The sequence below is a fragment of the Brachyhypopomus gauderio genome, chromosome 15, assembly GCF_052324685.1.
Source record: "Brachyhypopomus gauderio isolate BG-103 chromosome 15, BGAUD_0.2, whole genome shotgun sequence".
Lineage (NCBI taxonomy): Eukaryota > Metazoa > Chordata > Actinopteri > Gymnotiformes > Hypopomidae > Brachyhypopomus > Brachyhypopomus gauderio.
Window position 1 is genome coordinate 12350733 of NC_135225.1, and position 16386 is coordinate 12367118.

Genomic DNA, 16386 nt, shown 5'->3' on the forward strand with positions numbered 1-16386 from the left:
CATTTACACTTGTAAAATACAATTATTTTATGCATTTATAGTAATAAAAAGGTTACTTCATGCCCTTTTGAACGCGAATTTGAATCTGAATTTCATGTTCTGAACAGTGTTCTATGCGGTGTAACCATACAAAGTGAGCCTGGGTCATGTAACGGGAGGGGGGCAACTCTGGTCCAAGGTAGTCGCGCCTGCGTGAGGAGGCGTGTCGGTTAGGAATTTACCATGACTACACAAATAAAGACTTAGTAATGCCGCCAAAGAATGCAAGTGCCATGCCAATTGTGTGTTTGCAGGGGGTTGGGGTGGGATACAGTGTTTTCTCAAAATAGTAAAAAGACTAATGTTGACAAGTAAACAAGTCCACACACACCCAAGACAGGTTTTGGGGAATGTAACCGATGTTAAAACTATGCCACATTCGTCAGAATTTCGTAAGACAACAAGCTCTTGGGTACCATCGATCACTGACTGGGTTTTTTCTAAGCAGATATTTGCATAGATTTTGCTTGCCGCGCTTTGCGGTTTTCACAATCACAGCTCAGTGAATAAGATTGATATTTACTTACATAACGCCGCAACTTTTTTTCTGGTGGAGACTTTCTTAGCCACCCCGAACAGACCACATCCCCCCCACTCATTTTTCTGGTCTTTTCCGCCCCTTTTAGAGATTTGCTCTGCGAGTTTCAGCCTAACCTGCAAAATATCAAAAGAGAGCGGTAACAAGATCTTGAAGAAAGTTACAGGTTCACGTTTTGATCAAATCCAGCAACACAGCAGGCAAAATACCGTCACTTCCAGCACGTCCAAAGCGCTTCCCGACAGCGACGCGAAACTCTTCGGAAATAATTCCTTCCTTTCGGTGGGACGACGAGTCTGTATCAAACGAAGTGTATCCAAATCTACAATATCCGCGTATATTATCAACCTTTGCTTAGTTCACACACTTCGGAAGTGTGAATAACTCCTGCTTTTCGTTTTCCAGGCAAAACTGCAACAACGAGGCAGCGGGTGACACTCGCCAACTTCGACGTACTGAAAGGGTTGTTTAATTTGATTATTTTAAACTAAAACAAAACATTTCCTCCGAAAACGAAGACACATTTTCCTCCGTTTCCCAAAACATTGTTGTTGCAAGAGTGCTGTGGTATTATTTTAACAGAAATCCTGCTGTTTCGTCGACCTTCCCTCCAGTTTCACTCCCTACGGCTCCTTGATGATTGACATGCATAAACGTCGATACTTTCCCTAAACTCAGCCTCCTCTGGCCTATGGAGGAGGTAGGGAGAAGTCGAACAAGAAAGAGAATAAGGAGTATCACGTCATGGGAAATGTAGTCTATAAGTGTTATCCCGACAATATGGAACAGCGGTGTAATGTCTTGTGTCATTATAGAGTGTGAAACAGCGTAGGCAAATCCTGCATCGGTTGCTCCATAAGAAGCGCATTTGTATACTTAAGATAATGATACCAAGCAATGTCTCGCTGACTAAGAACTTCACACCTTTACGGTCACGTGAAGACTACACTTACCAGAATGCAGTTTGACGATCGCTTGCAGGCATCCCGACCAGAAATCCCAGCCAAACTATTAGAGATACTAACCTTTTATTTTTATCAGTCTTTGAAGACGACATCAAAGATGATATGTCTCGGGAGCTAGAGGGAACGATGATACAATTAATCAGCTGCAACAGCAATTATACTGTGATTCAAAACAAGAAAATGTATTTATTTTAAACTCTTTTTTATTCCCCTGTCATGATACATTCGTAACGATTGCATTCCTCGTAACGCAAGAAGAGAATCATTAGACTGGACTGGCCCCAAATTGCATACTAGGATTTTTCTATATGTAAGACTGGCATTTTTGGAATGGTAAACGCCTTATCCAGTGAACTCTGTCTGCTTAGTCAGTGCTTTTGAAATGTTGTCAGCACAAAGACAACTGCCTAGTAAATATTTAGCATTTTTCCTTTCAGTGAGCATATATCATCCAGTAATAGTCTCTGTGAAAATACTGGATTCCATTTACCAAATGCTCAGTGTATTTCTTATAATGGATTTTTAAAATAAAGGTAATTCCACAAACTTGATATTTTATTTGTATTTTATTTTTATTGGTGGTTGTGGCATTGTTGGGAGTAAGATGTAGAGGTATTGATAACGGCAGAATTCTGTTTATGGGAAGAGGTCCTTCCTCAGCTGTGCTTATGACAGTCTAGTTGACATATTACATAATAAATAAATAAATTACAAAAAATAAACAAAAATATATTGTTAAATAATATTAATTCCATGGAGTTCTAAAGTTCAGTGTAGCTCAGTTCATATATGATAACGCATAATGAATAGGGAAAGGTTGCCAGTATCAATAGCAGCTTACATGTCTCATGAAATTGATCTCAAACAACTTGCAGTGACACAAAGTTACTGATGAGAAAAATCATACTCCCACAAGTCTGCAGAGACATTTATAAAGATCGGGAGCAGAGTAGGTGCTGGACATGGCGAGCTCTTACTTTACTTGGTTCAGAGGTCCAAGCTTTTGCAGAAGATTAAAACATTTATGAGAAGCACATTAAAACCAGTGGCATTTTACATGGTGTGGATGAACATGTGCGAGGAGGGGAGAGTGGCCCATCTGAACCTGGCCATGCCACCCACTCAAAGATCCACTGCACACCATGTATCCTATTCTGTGGTTATGTCTCTCACACCACTAAGAAATAATACCTCACACACTGGTACCACAGAATATAAGGTCCTTGCAACCATTCTCATATTTTTTGCCATGATTGATTTTGCCAAAGCAAATAAATAAACAGACAAGAGTGTACAGAGACAGCTTCAGGTTTCTCACCACCTCCTACTACCTCTTCTACTAGACGGATTATTAAAATGTCATAGGTTAGTGGGAGTGGGCCCAAGTGTTGATGTGTCCTTGCAAAATGGCTGTGAGAAAAATGCCTGGTTCTTGGTTGTTGAATAATTGAGAGCCATTGATTTTACCAAATGGCCTGAGAGGCAGGACGAGTGGTCCTGCTCCACAGACACACACTCGGCCTGCTGGAAAGCTAATGGGTTAGAGGCCGATTTAAGGGCTAACTCCCCCTCCCCCCTCATCCCCCCACTCATCCCGTTTAAAAACCGCAAGGATGGCTTTAGTACATTATACATAATGTGCATTTCCATTAAAAAATTCACCTCAGCTATTTAGAGAGAATGAGGAAGACTGTTCATACATACATATCACGTTTGGCAAAAAGAAATACTTGAATATAAATGTACTTAAAACTCCAGGAAAGGGCTGAAAGGATCAAACGTAATTATCAAACCCAATGGTTTCCTTTACATGGCAAAGCCGCAAGGCGATACCGATGCTGGCATGGGGTATGGGGAGAGATTGCAAGCGGCATGTTCAGGTTTGTGTCAGGACACAAAGGCCATGGTTCAATCAGGAACACTGCCAGAACTCGACAGATTGCTGGCCCCGTGGTGACTCTGAAACATCTCCTAATTCAGTGACCAAAGAAAGAAAAGCCTGGTAACATTTGTCTAAGGGAACATCTGTGTCGTGCTGGGTCTAAAGTGAATTCAGTAGCCAAGTTTGGTCAGTAGTTGCTACTATAAAGCAAAAGGACATTTTTTATTACCATCTCAGATAGAATCTTATTTTTCTTACTCTGAAATGGTGTTTCTTATGTAACTGGTCATAGTGTATAGGACCTTGAGTCTGTATTAGACTGCCGAGCAATCTCCACGCAGTTTAGATTTGAGTCGGCCTTCGCAGACAAGCCGAAACCGTCCAACAGGGCCCATTCACTCTGCAGCCAGTGCTGAGACGGCTTCTTATAGATCTTAACATGAAAACTGACATGAGAAATCTTAAAACCTAGCTCCTGTGCGCTGTTAACATCTCACAACTAATTGAGTCAATGCAACATTCTATTTTTCATGTTCAACAACAATTACTGGTTCCTCTGAAAGGATTGTCTGTGAATCAAGGTGTGGGTGTTCTGGACTCTGTAAGTAGGGGACACCGTCCTTCAGCTTATGCAGCAGATGAGTATCAGCATGGCATGACGCAGTCCACCCAGACGCTGCCATTTCTCCAGCAGATCCAGGACTAATCTGGAACGAGTTGGTGCTCTGGTCTACAGAACAGCAGCACTTTAACTTCTGAAGGTTTTGCTAATATGACCCTGCTGTTTGCTTCAAAAATTGTCTGACAGTCACAGGAAACACTAAAATCATACAATCTCATATGTTCCACATATAAAATGAATCAGACATTGCTTATCCATGAACCTTTACTATTGGAGAAAAAGCATGTTGATCAAATATTAACACTGTACAGAAAGCACAAGGCTTTTTCAGTTAAATTATCCCATAAAATCTTAAATGTTTATCAAAAGGCACATAAAATTACCTTTAACTGAAAAGAAAATAAAGTTCCCGGTAAGCGGAAAATAACTTACTCAAAACAGTATAAACTAACAGTAATATTTTTTGATGACCCTGAAGCCATAACACCAATCCAATATTCCACATGCATTCTCAGAGTTGATGTTTGCCAAAATCTCTTCACACATTTGAGTCGCTTTTTAATTCTATCGAAAATTTAGTTCAATTTCTACTAATCAAACATGTAACTCAAATCCCACAATGGAACAAAAATCAGTATTGCATTCTGTGTAAATTTATTGCATCAACATTAGCTGACTAATCCATGGGTACGTTACTCCACCAATCAGAGCACAGGGGAAAACGCTGAATCAACACTTGTTCAAGTATAATTGGAGTGAGTACAGCAAGAGCATGTTTACATGTTGGGAGGAAGGTAAAGATACACAAAAGTCTCTACATTAACAATCACCAGTTCTTCAATATGTTGGCAAGGGTAGCTACTCAGGGCATGAAGCCCTTTCATGACCTGTAAAATCAAGTGCTTTAATAAACACCTTGTAAGAAGAAAACTAAAAAGACAATATTCATGCAAATCAAATACTTAAAAGACAATTGTTTTTGAGGTGGCAGAATTAATGTGAAACTCAACAAACTGGATTCAAAAGGGAGTCCAGTGTTTAAGCTTGAGCCTATGATTCCAGTGTTTTGTGTGTATGCAGAGAGATAGTGTGTGTGTGTGTGTGTGTGTGTGTGTGTGTGTGTGTGTGTGTATGTGTAGACCAGGCTGCTGACAATACTGAAGCGAAGTATTCTGTGAGCATGTAGAGAGGGAGAGTGTGAGTGTCTGTGTGTGTCTCAAAAGACCAGTCTGCTAACAGTATTGAAGCCTCCTCCCCCTCCCCCACCCGAGGGGCCACAGCTGCCCGGGGGCTCGTTGTCGTCCGAGCCATTGGGCCGGAACGAGCAGGACGCGGAGGCCGTCTGGAGAGCCCGGGTCCTGGCGCTCAGCTCTTGCTCCTGTTAAGAACACACACACAGAGGAGTAAAGACTTCCTGCTACTGCAGAACGGGTTCTCACGTATCTGTTTAAACAACAGGAACCAGTGAATGATGGAAAGGCGCTTTAATCATGCCATGCTAGCTCAAAACCAGCTGAGTGCTGGAATTAAACAATGCTCACAACAGGGACAACGTCAGTGCGGTCACATAACAAAAATCAACAACGTCATGGATCATGATTTCAGATGGACAGGCGTATATATACATTTTGATTTTATTAAAAGCCTTTACAGTGACAGAAAAAAACAGACTCTCCTTCTCCGTATTTCAACACCAAGTAGCAAAGGTTTGATATGCTTATTGTATATACTGCAGAGTGTACATCAGCCATTTTAAGTGGACAACATGATGGGATCTGCTATAATCTTTTTCCTCCTATGATAGTTGAAGGTGATCATTCTGCTTAAAACTGTCACAGGAGAAACCTACTAGGAAGGGCATAATTTATATACAGAACCCATTACCTCCCTCCGGAGGGCAAGTCATGCAACTGTCTGGTGAGGCGAGGCAAGACAGAAGGAACACAATTTTGTACTTCCTTGTAGAATCAGGTGAAAGGTCACCAGTCTCAAAACACTAAGGCAGCCCCATCATTTAAAAGTAAATTGCTAAATGAATCACTCTGAACTGCCCTTTCAATTTACTGCTAAAAATACAAACAAAGAAGAATCCTCTCACCTGTAAGAAGAGTTTGTTGTCTTTGGTGATGGCATCCATCAGGTCTTTATGAAGGGGTGGCTCCCCATTAAACCTGGAGCTGTTAACGGTGCCTCTGGGGGCACCTGGCTGTCCGTCCGCCTCCTGTTTCCTGTAGATGAGGACGTAGGCAGTGTCCTTAGGGAAACGGCTCGTGACGTTCTGCACTGACTGGAAGTTGGTAAATGTCACTCTGCTGTCATTAAACAGGAACCAGTCCCGGGAGTTTTGACCTCCGCAGTTTAGTACATCCTGTGAAGGTGCCACACCCCCCGAGAGCCTGCTGCTGTTGTGAGAGAGACTGGTCGCGGCGTTACTGTCCGTCCCGCTCACGTTCCTCCCGTATGAATAGTAATGACCACTCTCCGACGACATCCCAGAATGCATCACAACAGAACTCAGGGTATAAGGTACCAATTGCAGCCCCGATTCCTCTCCTCCCTCCCCTCCCTCTCTCCGACAGTCCGTGAATCCATCCTCTTCCTCCTCTTCCTCTTTCTGAGAGGGCTTCAGCTTCTTGGCCAGGTTTTCGCCAGCCTCAGGGGAGTCCACTCGCACTGGCGAGGAAGAGGAGGAGAGGGGCGTGGAAGATGAGGGGGTGGAGCCGGGGGGTGGGTGGAGCCTGTGGACAGGCAGCCCCATGCCCATTGGGATGCCCACGTTGTCCAGGATCTTTCGGCGCACGTGGCAGGTGGCGTCGTAGGAGAAGCGCAGCAGTGTGAGGATGAGGTACTCGGGCGCCACCACCACCCGCATCGTCCTCTCCGCCCGCTGCAAGGAACCGCAGCGCTCGCAGAAGTAGCAGTTCTCTTCCTCTAGCACCTCCGGCGCCAAGAAGTACTCCACCAGGTCGGCGAGAAACAGTGCCGGTTCTGCTCCAGGCTGCTCCGGTCCTGGACGCTCCGGCCCTGGACGTGCCCCGTCCCTCGCGGGGCCCTCCGAGCCCTCGCCGCCACCATTGACGGCACCCTGGCCCCCAGGCTGGTCCGCCGAAGTCCGCGCGCGTGGGCCGGAGGGACAGAAGGCCAGTGCCAGGTCTGTGAAGGGCTCCTCCTTCTCAGACAGGCTGTGGCAGTGCAGGCAGCGGATGCCCGTGGACAGACGCCCCCCGAACATTCGCTCCACGAGGGTTTGTCCGTCACACTCCACATCCGCATGTTCTGGATGGAAATGAGGTGACGTGTCAGTCACGTCCTGAGCCAAGCTGTCCTCAGCGGTCCCAGAGTTAGACAGGTGGGGCTTAGACTTTGCCGTCTGAAGAGCTCTGATAGTTCTTTCTTCCTCGTGCAACCTTAACATACATAAGAAAGGGTGCCAAGCTTTCAAAAATGACAGCGCTCTTTAAAAACATATAAAAAATAATAAAAATGAACTGGGGATATTCCCAACAATGCTAATTCAGTGTTGACAAAACTTTATTCCAAACGTTTACCTTGCAAATATCAATTATTTCCCTGAAGCACCAAAAGTATTTAAACACCTATGACATGGAAACTGCATGTCGAGAAGATGTTAGAAACATGACCAGAGTATGTTGGCATGACCAGTACCTGTCTAAAAGGAAGCGCAGATACTCTGAACAGTCCTGCTGGGAGCCCACCGTGAACCAGGGTGGCCGTGAGGCGTCTAGAAAACTCCTCGGTGCGTACGCTGCTCGCTGGTGGATAAGTAAATGATATCGAAATTAAGATATTAATATTACATCTACATCGCATACATTTTCTTACTGGTAACATCACCAAATATATGTGCTATAAATACATCAATATCTATATGTCTATCTATAGTATGTTGTTGTAAGAGGCATTTCTGACACCAATCTGATGATCCATTTTCTCAGGATAACGAAATCCTGTTAAATACACTGTGGGCAAATACTTATACAAAATGTACAACTTCCACACAAAAGACCAAAAGAGGAACTAACTCAAAGTGTAGCTTACGTCCGAAGTAGGTACAGCTCACGATAATCTTCTGTCCTCTTTTAAGCGTTTCCCAATGCAAAGTAATTTAATCATTTTAAGTCCCACTGATCCCCTGCCAGGGCCCCGCGGAAACACCACCACCTCTGAATTTATTGCGACATCATAGCCTCTATGGGGTGTTTACTGTCCTTCTGTACAGATGATGCTGTGGTGCCTCTAAGGACCCCCCCTGCCCCACAACCACAAATGAGAGGAGGCCTACAAACCTGTGTATGAGCCAGGAACGCAAACAGGAGCTGGAGCTTCTTCATCAAGGAGGTCGAGCCATTCAGATGCAGAGATAAGACGTGTCGTCTGAAACTGCAGAAAACAGCCACGATTCACCTGAAAGCACTCTACAAAAGAGCACCACACAGCTGCATTATGGGGGAAAAAAAACCTCAGCCAGAAATAGCAATGGAGATAAAAAAGAACGCCTGCATGAAAAGCAATAAATGAAGATCAGTATGCCACTCAAGAGAAATTACGAGTCTTTAAGTAGACAGTCCTGGGAGGCACCCACTCTGTGGCCATGAAGAGGGTCTGCAGGATGCTGTTCATGTAACATGTGTTGCCCAAGTTCACCAGACCCGTCTTGCCCGTCTCCGACTTGCCCGTGAGCACCAGCGGCCCTGAAGCGAAGGAGTTGGACAGTGACGTCCACGCACTTTGGTTCAGCACATACTTGATCTTCTCCTCGCTTGGTTTGGGCAGATCCTGCAATGGCCAGAATAATTCCAGTAAGAACAACACAAAGGCACACAAGCGGGATATCACACAAGGGCCCGCAGAGAAGGGCAGGGGGGCCACAGTGACTGGGGCTCCTATGATCACGCTTTGGGCCCTGTCTCAAACGGATGCTTTAACTTAATATACCTCACCAGCTGGGCTGTCTCCACCTAGCTTCGTTACCTTCATTTACTCATCTAATTCATGTCTCATCCATGGTCAGGGGCGGACTGGCATACATTGCTACCGGGGATTTCCCCGGTGGGCCGATGGGTTAGTGGGCTGGTGGGCCCGTGGAGGAGCCATTGCCCCGCACTGCGGCCCGTAGTCACGCTGCTGTTTAACGGTGTTATTACCTCCCCCACCGCAGTCAGACTAACCTGCTCAGCGCGCGGCCGCGGACTGATCCTGTAAACACATGAACGAGTTGGACTGGGCCGCAGACTGGGCCAGCTGATGCGGGCTGACGGTATGCAGCAGAGATCAGAAAAAAAACCAACTTGTCCCAGAAAATCCGGGCCGGACTACGAAAACATACAGCAGTTTAAATTGTGGATAACGTTATTTTAAATGTACTGCTGTCGCCTCTGCAAGGCACCATGTACAAATTACCTTAACACAGTTAACACGGATGCAAGTGGCGGTCTTAAAGGTTCCAGAGCACTGTGCACTGTTTTTTATTGAAATTCAATAAAAAATTCAGCTATTGAAATTCTTAGATTAAAACTAATGACCACAAATAGGTAAGAGGAAGAAATACCCACATTAGAGTTGTAGGTTGTTCTTTAGGATGCACTTTGCGTAAAACAACTTGTTTGGTGGTCTTATGATGGACTATTTAAAAGCCACTATGTGGCTTTGTAATCATATTATTGCTGGAATTAATATTGTCCATATGACAATAAAGGCCGTCATATACAGGGGCGCAGATGGAAATTCTGAAGTGAGGGGGACCAAGCTGTACAATATTATATATATATATATATATATATATATATATATATATATATATATATATATATATATATATATATATATATATATATATATATACACATACACAGTTGTGCTCAAAAGTTTACATACCCTGGCAGAATTTTTGCTTTCTTGGCCTTTTCTCAGAGAATATTAATGATAACACACAAACCTCATGGTTAGTGGTTGGGTGAAGCCATTTATTGTCCAACCACTGTGTTTTCGGTTTTTAAATTATAAAGACAACCAAACACATCCAAATGACCCTGATCAAAAGTTTACATACCCCAGTTCTTAATACCGTGTATTGCCCCCTCTAACATCAATGACAGCTTGAAGTCTTTTGTGGTAGTTGTGGATGAGGCTCTTTATTTTCTCAGATGGCAACGCTGCCCATTCTTCTTGGCAAAAAGCCTCCAGTTCCTGTAAATTCCTGGGCTGTCTTGCATGAACTGCATGCTTGAGATCTCCCCAGAGTGACTCAATGATGTTGAGGTCAGGAGACTGAGATGGCCACTCCAGAACCTTCACTTTGTTCTGCTGTAGCCAATGACACGTCGACTTGGCCTTGTGTTTTGGATCGTTGTCATGTTGGAACGTCCAAGTGCATCCCATGCGCAGCTTCCGGGCTGATGAGTGCAAATTTGCTTCCAGTATTGTAAACTTTTTTTTTTATGTAAACTTTTGATCAGGGTCATTTGGATGTTTTTGGTTGTCATTATAATTAAAAGAGAAAACACAGTGGTTGGACAATAAATGGCTTCACCCAACTACTAACCATGAGTGGAAAAAAGGTTTGTGTGTTATCATTAATATTCTGCCGGGGTATGTAAACTTTTGAGCACAACTGTATATATATATAAAAATCTTATAATAATAAGATATAAATAATATAAATCTGGAGGGGCCATGTCCCCAGTGCCATCTGCGCCCCTGGTCATATACACTACGTGCCATGTATAGATTCATATACAGTACACACACACACACACACACACACACACACACACACACACACACACACACACACACACACACACACACACACACACACAGTGGGCCAGTCTGTCAGGAACTCCCGGGCCACTTTTTCTCCCCAGTCCGCCCCTGTCCATGGTCAACAAATGAACAAACAGATCTTAAACTGATCTTTAAAACATGACACATTCATTATTTATAACTCCTACAAATCCTAATACATCAAAAATCAAACGGTACACCAAGACGTGTATCAAAATATGCAGGTTGCATATTAATTTCTTAGTAAAATCCTTATTTGGCCAGTAGCGTCTTAGTGAAATATTATGTACGTTTATTGTGAGCCTAACCATAAGCCTACATTTAGGTCAATGTTACAAGAGGGAAATTCAATCCCAGAAGGGGAGCAGAACCCGAGCAGCTGACATCCTACACTGGATGCTTACATGACAGACTGGGCTTGACTGCTGTCTGTCTGTCGAAAATGCCAGACACAGGAATTTGGTTTTTGTTGAGTCCAAGTCACATCACAGACATTACATACACTTACACACAGATACAGATTTCCATTTGCATCATGGCTCAGAAGATCCTAGCAATGCTACCGTGCTAACGGGGCAGTGCTAAGAGACGGGGCAGTCATGGCCTGGTGGTTAGGGAACTGGTCTTGTGACCGGAGGGTCGTGGGTTCGATTCCCAGACCTGAGGCCATGACTGAGGTGCCCTTGAGCAAGGCACCTAACCCCAACTGCTCCCCGGGCACCGGTCTAGGGCTGCCCACCACTCTGGGCATGTGTGTTCTAACTGCACAGATGGGTTAAAAGCGGAGGACAAATTTCGATTGCGGTGTAAAAAATCACAATTGACAAAATATGGCACATTTAACATTTAACGTACAATAGGGAAATGCACTGGGTAATTCAGTTATAAACTGTGGATATGCATTAGTGTCTGCTTAATACTAAAGACATTCTGTGTGTCTTCTATGATATACCTGCACTCTTTTAGAATAATGTTTTCTGTGCCCTCACACACAACTCTGCTAACCATGACAGCAATGTGATAATTCACCCTTCTGCCAATTAGCAAGCTCTCTGCGGGCAGAATAGGGTGTGACACGTGCAAAGACGATTACCCTGAAGAACATTCTGTTCACATTGGCTGGATCGCTTGTTCAACCGCCTAAGCAAAACCAGCAGTAGCATGCTACTGATGACCTTGATAGATCTGCGAGACAGAAAGGAGTTCCTCACCCCACTTCAACTAACGGTTCCAGCTCCATACTCCAAACAGCAGCCTTGTGAAGACATTCTAGCCCAATGCCATGTCTCTGCTTCACCTTCACCCTCGCTCCCGCCTCTCTTTTCCAATTAACTTACACTCTGTTGTCATTACTTCAGGCACTACTGACTGCCAGTGATACACTAGAAATATTGTGCATTAATTTGCACAGGGTTGCCTTGTACATTCATCTATCAAGTTTAACATATATTGCTTTAAAGGTTTAATGAATTGTGAATAATTCTTCTTACTATGTTTATTCAAATTACAATGTAATTATTTATAGGTGTGGTTTGCTCCGTGTTTTGGGGTTTGCTCCGTGTTTCGTGTGCCAAGACGAGATCAATCCATATGATGAACAGGTGGAAATAACCAAGCCAGTGGTGAGTGTCGTTCATATTCTAAGTTGTAGTTGGCCTGTCAGATCAGCACGAAGTCTGCTCAGACCAGCCCACCTTGATGGCTTCCAGGATGCAGTCGTAGAGGTCAGGGAAGCCAGAGTACTGGGACATCATGCAGTGGATGAGCTCGGCAAACTGCAGGAGGAAGGCACTGCTGGTGGGGAGGCCGTCGGCCTGCAGAGTGCGCACCAGAGGCACCACATGGGGGACCACCTGGGCCAGAACAAGGGCCAGAGCATCTCCGTCAATTTTAACAAAATAATTTATAATCTACCAACATCTGGCTGTGTTACATTTTTTCTGTTCTACTTAGGCTATGGAGAGAAACAACCACAGATGTAAGAGTTAAGCCCACAAGTTTAAAACACACACAAATATTTCCCAAAGGATTACTACCTAATGGATTACTAATAAATTATTTTCCCACTCTTTCTACTGTTGATTGCTCACCACCACTTTCGGTGTATTTTTGGCATTTTTACAAAGCTACTGCCAAATTCCAGTCATCACCTTGAGGGATTAGGTGCCACAGTGTAAAACACAACCAGACGGAGGTGCTATAAACATCTTACCAGATGGAAGGCTTCTGGAGAGTGCTGGAAGCTAAGTAGCATATGAGAGAGGACTGCTAATGCTCCTTGTCTCACAATAGGGTACCATAATCGACTAAAGACCTGCAGACAAACACCACACACAATTATGAGAAATGAGCATAACCGGCCACCCTCTCCAACAAGACTCAACAGCATCAACGTTTATTACATTTCCTAAATGTGTAAATTGTCCCCTATTACTGTGTGTTGCACAAGGATAACAAAAAAGCCTTTGTTTCCTGAGCACTTATTTACTAGTTCAATCTTGAGCAAGGTGACATCTATGAGGATTGTGAACTTCTGCACCGCGGCTAGTCCTTTCAGCAGAGCAATAACCCACGTGTCTACGTGATTGGCCAGTGGCCAAGACAGCCAGTCGATCATCCTGAGAGACAGACAGACAGAGAGCAAGCAAATAAGAGACACAGAGAGAGTCAACCAAGGTCAAAACAGACTATCGTGGCAACACCAGTGAAACAAAAGCTCAAACCAATAACAAGGGCAGCCTCAGAGAGAGCAGATAACCTTCTGAGGAGGGGGGGGGGAAGCTGACCTGCTGAGTGCTTGTGTCATATTGGCGTCTTTGACGTTCTGGTCAGTGGTAAGGCTCTTGATGAGGACTGTGATCATTTGCAGAGGTATGTGCTGCACCAGGCTAGCCAGGGCAATAGACGGCTCGAAGGAGGGCTCTGCAGGAAATCACAGGATGAGCAAATGCTCTTGGGTGCGACAAAGAAGACGCATTACACACTGAGGTCCTCACACAGAGCCCCTGAGAAGTCACAGCGGCCCCCCTGATCCAACTCATCGGCTTTTACTCACTTATTAACCACTGAACTGGTGTGCAAGAACATGGAGAAAACAATAAATTGATCCTGCAGTGTCAGGACTGGAACCTGAGAACTCTTATTACAGGTCCAGGCCATGAGCCACATCAAGTATCTGCAAAGATGGGTCACCAAGCCAATATGCAGTGCCTTAAGGACAAAGCACTGACCATGATGTACATGAGGAGTTATAAATCCAGTAAAAACATATCCTTACAAATAGTTTTGAAAGCACAGTTTGTGAGTATTTGACGTGTGGTGGGATGGGATCATCAGTGACACCTTTGGCATAATTTATTCCTGTTTATGTGTACAGGTTATTCGCTTTTGTTTTTAGAAGGACAATATCCAGTTTCTAACAGATGCAATTAAATGACTTGTCTGTATGTAAACTGTAATTTCAAAGAGTAACTGACTACATCAGCTACCAAATGTTAACTACACATTTCAGTTCATTTACTTTGTGCATGTAATTTTCCTTCATAAACTTCGGTCCTGACCTGTCGAGGAGATGATGGCGAACACCTCCTGCAGCGACGGCAACAGCGTGGACGGCTCCGCCTTCCAGATGCCCTGCAGCAGCGTGGCCACGCGGCTCACGTGTGCCACGTAGCGCCTCAACTCCGCCTCTTCGGCCACGGGGCACTGGAAGTGCGCGAAGGTCCGCACCAGCTGCTGGCAGAAGAGAGCAGCGGCCTTCTCGCGGGGCACGCACTGCGGGAAGTCGCCCAGGAGCGCGGCGAGCCTGGCGCACAGCGCCGGCTCTGGCCGCTCACACACCATGCGCAGTGCCTCGGCACGCACCACCGGCGCCAGCTCCAGCACAGCAGGGCAGCTGATCAGCAGACGGAGGCAGCCGTGCAGGAAGTCCAGGACGGCCGGGTCCCGCCGGTCCAGCGTCCCACAGCCCTGCTGCAAAAGCTCCAGCACATACTCCTTGCTGAGGAAGCGGGCAAACTCATCGCGATGGTAACGCGCGTAGGCCTCCTGCACCTGCACGCCCACCTGCCGCTGGAAGGGGTCCTCGCCCAGAAGGATGAGGCGCGCGGTGAGGTGGTACAGAGCCTGGCACTGCTCCTCGGTCACCTCCTTCTCTGCAGCCTCGACCACCTTCTTCACTATGGCCCTCTTGACGGGTAAGGGGTGAGAGGAGCTCACCAGGGCTTCCAGGATCTTATCCATTCTGAGTTTTTACTACAGCATGGGGTGGCCAAAACATGCAGAAACAGCTGTGCAAATAATAACAATGATCAAATTCAAGTGTTCAAATGCAAAATATGTCTTAAATAATAATTATTTTTTTTATTTACTGGCATTGGTGTGTAACAAAATAATGTCTGAGCATTTCTGAATTAAATAACAGTCATGTTATACTAATTCCCTGTACAGCATTTAAGTGTTAACAATACTGATATCACATGCATGCCACTCAGGAGACGTCACTGGTAAATAGTTTCGCTGATTGACAAGCACAACACACACGTGGGGATTAAGGAAAAATAAAACATACTAAAACACCGAATATCCAAACAGGATTTCTATTAAAGTCCCCATATAAGGAGGCCACTAGCCATGTAACTAGCTAGCTAACATGAACACAGATAACTCAACGATACGGCGCTCACACGTCAGCTAAGCGGCTAACACGGCACCGCTGCTAGCTACACCACTTCAAACAATACATACAAAAAACATTCATGCAAGAACCATTTTGGACTGCTTAGATATGTTAAGTCCATTGTCGATGTGAGTGTGAGTATTTCCGCAGCTGGTGTGCAGCTAACGCGGGTGAGGGCCACACAGGAGCGCCAGGCCGGCCCACGACGTCCGAGACGCCGCACTGACTTAACACAAATGCAGCTGTCTAGCTAACGTTCTTTGTACAGCCCCTGAACATGGACATAATAAGAAACCGGACTCACCAAAATTGGCCATTTCAATATACGTCCGTAAACGCTATCCGTTAACGAATTATTTCAAACGTTAATGTTGAAACGATTCAGTTTAACGCGGTTTCTGTTTTGATTGTAGCTACTCCTGAAACCAGCTGATGAACCACACAAACGTCATTTTCCGGGTCCGTCGATATATGCAGGACCCCATAGTGCTATTAACTTATGCCTTTCCAATATATTATGTCCTATAAGAAAATAAATGTAATTTCACTTGTGTAATTACATCCCAACATATTTTATATTTTTTAATAAACTTATCTACAAGAACAAAAACACAACACACACACGCACGCACGCACGCACACACACACACACACACACACACACACACACACACACACACACACACACACACTGTCATACCTGTCAAGTCTCCCGTTTTGGCAGGGAAACTAACGTATTTTACCCCTCTTTCCTGTTGGCCTCCTGTATTAATATTTTCCCGTAAATCTCCCGTATTATAATATAATTATTTTTAAAAAAGCATTCTATGGTGTGATTTTTGTTTCAATAGTTCCACA

The 16386-nt window shown here is 44.6% G+C and overlaps 2 protein-coding genes across 11 annotated transcripts in view; both read right to left on the reverse strand.

Moving 5' to 3' along the window:
• gab1 (GRB2-associated binding protein 1) overlaps nucleotides 1-1479 on the reverse strand; it is a 53755-nt gene extending 52276 nt beyond the window's left edge. For 2 of the 10 annotated variants that reach the window (XM_076974938.1, XM_076974933.1), the window contains exons 1-2: nucleotides 787-1471; nucleotides 567-693 (exon numbers count right to left, since the gene is read on the reverse strand). In XM_076974938.1, coding sequence (XP_076831053.1) covers nucleotides 567-638 — 72 coding nt within the window. In that variant the 5' untranslated portion in view covers nucleotides 639-693; nucleotides 787-1471. Of the gene's footprint in view, nucleotides 1-566; nucleotides 694-786 lie in introns of all 10 variants that reach the window. The other 8 variants (XM_076974940.1, XM_076974935.1, XM_076974934.1 and 5 more) reach the window with 7 other exon arrangements.
• Nucleotides 1480-4296: 2817 nt separating this feature from the next.
• usp38 (ubiquitin specific peptidase 38) lies at nucleotides 4297-16094 on the reverse strand. The gene is made up of 11 exons (XM_076974932.1): nucleotides 15833-16094; nucleotides 14411-15139; nucleotides 13637-13772; nucleotides 13339-13468; nucleotides 13063-13164; nucleotides 12545-12703; nucleotides 8650-8843; nucleotides 8354-8447; nucleotides 7713-7819; nucleotides 6145-7453; nucleotides 4297-5424 (listed from the first exon to the last, which is right to left on the reverse strand). Exons 2-11 carry the CDS (start codon nucleotides 15090-15092, stop codon nucleotides 5263-5265), a joined length of 3075 nt encoding a protein of 1024 aa, XP_076831047.1. The 5' UTR covers nucleotides 15093-15139; nucleotides 15833-16094; the 3' UTR covers nucleotides 4297-5262.
• Nucleotides 16095-16386: the final 292 nt, after the last annotated feature.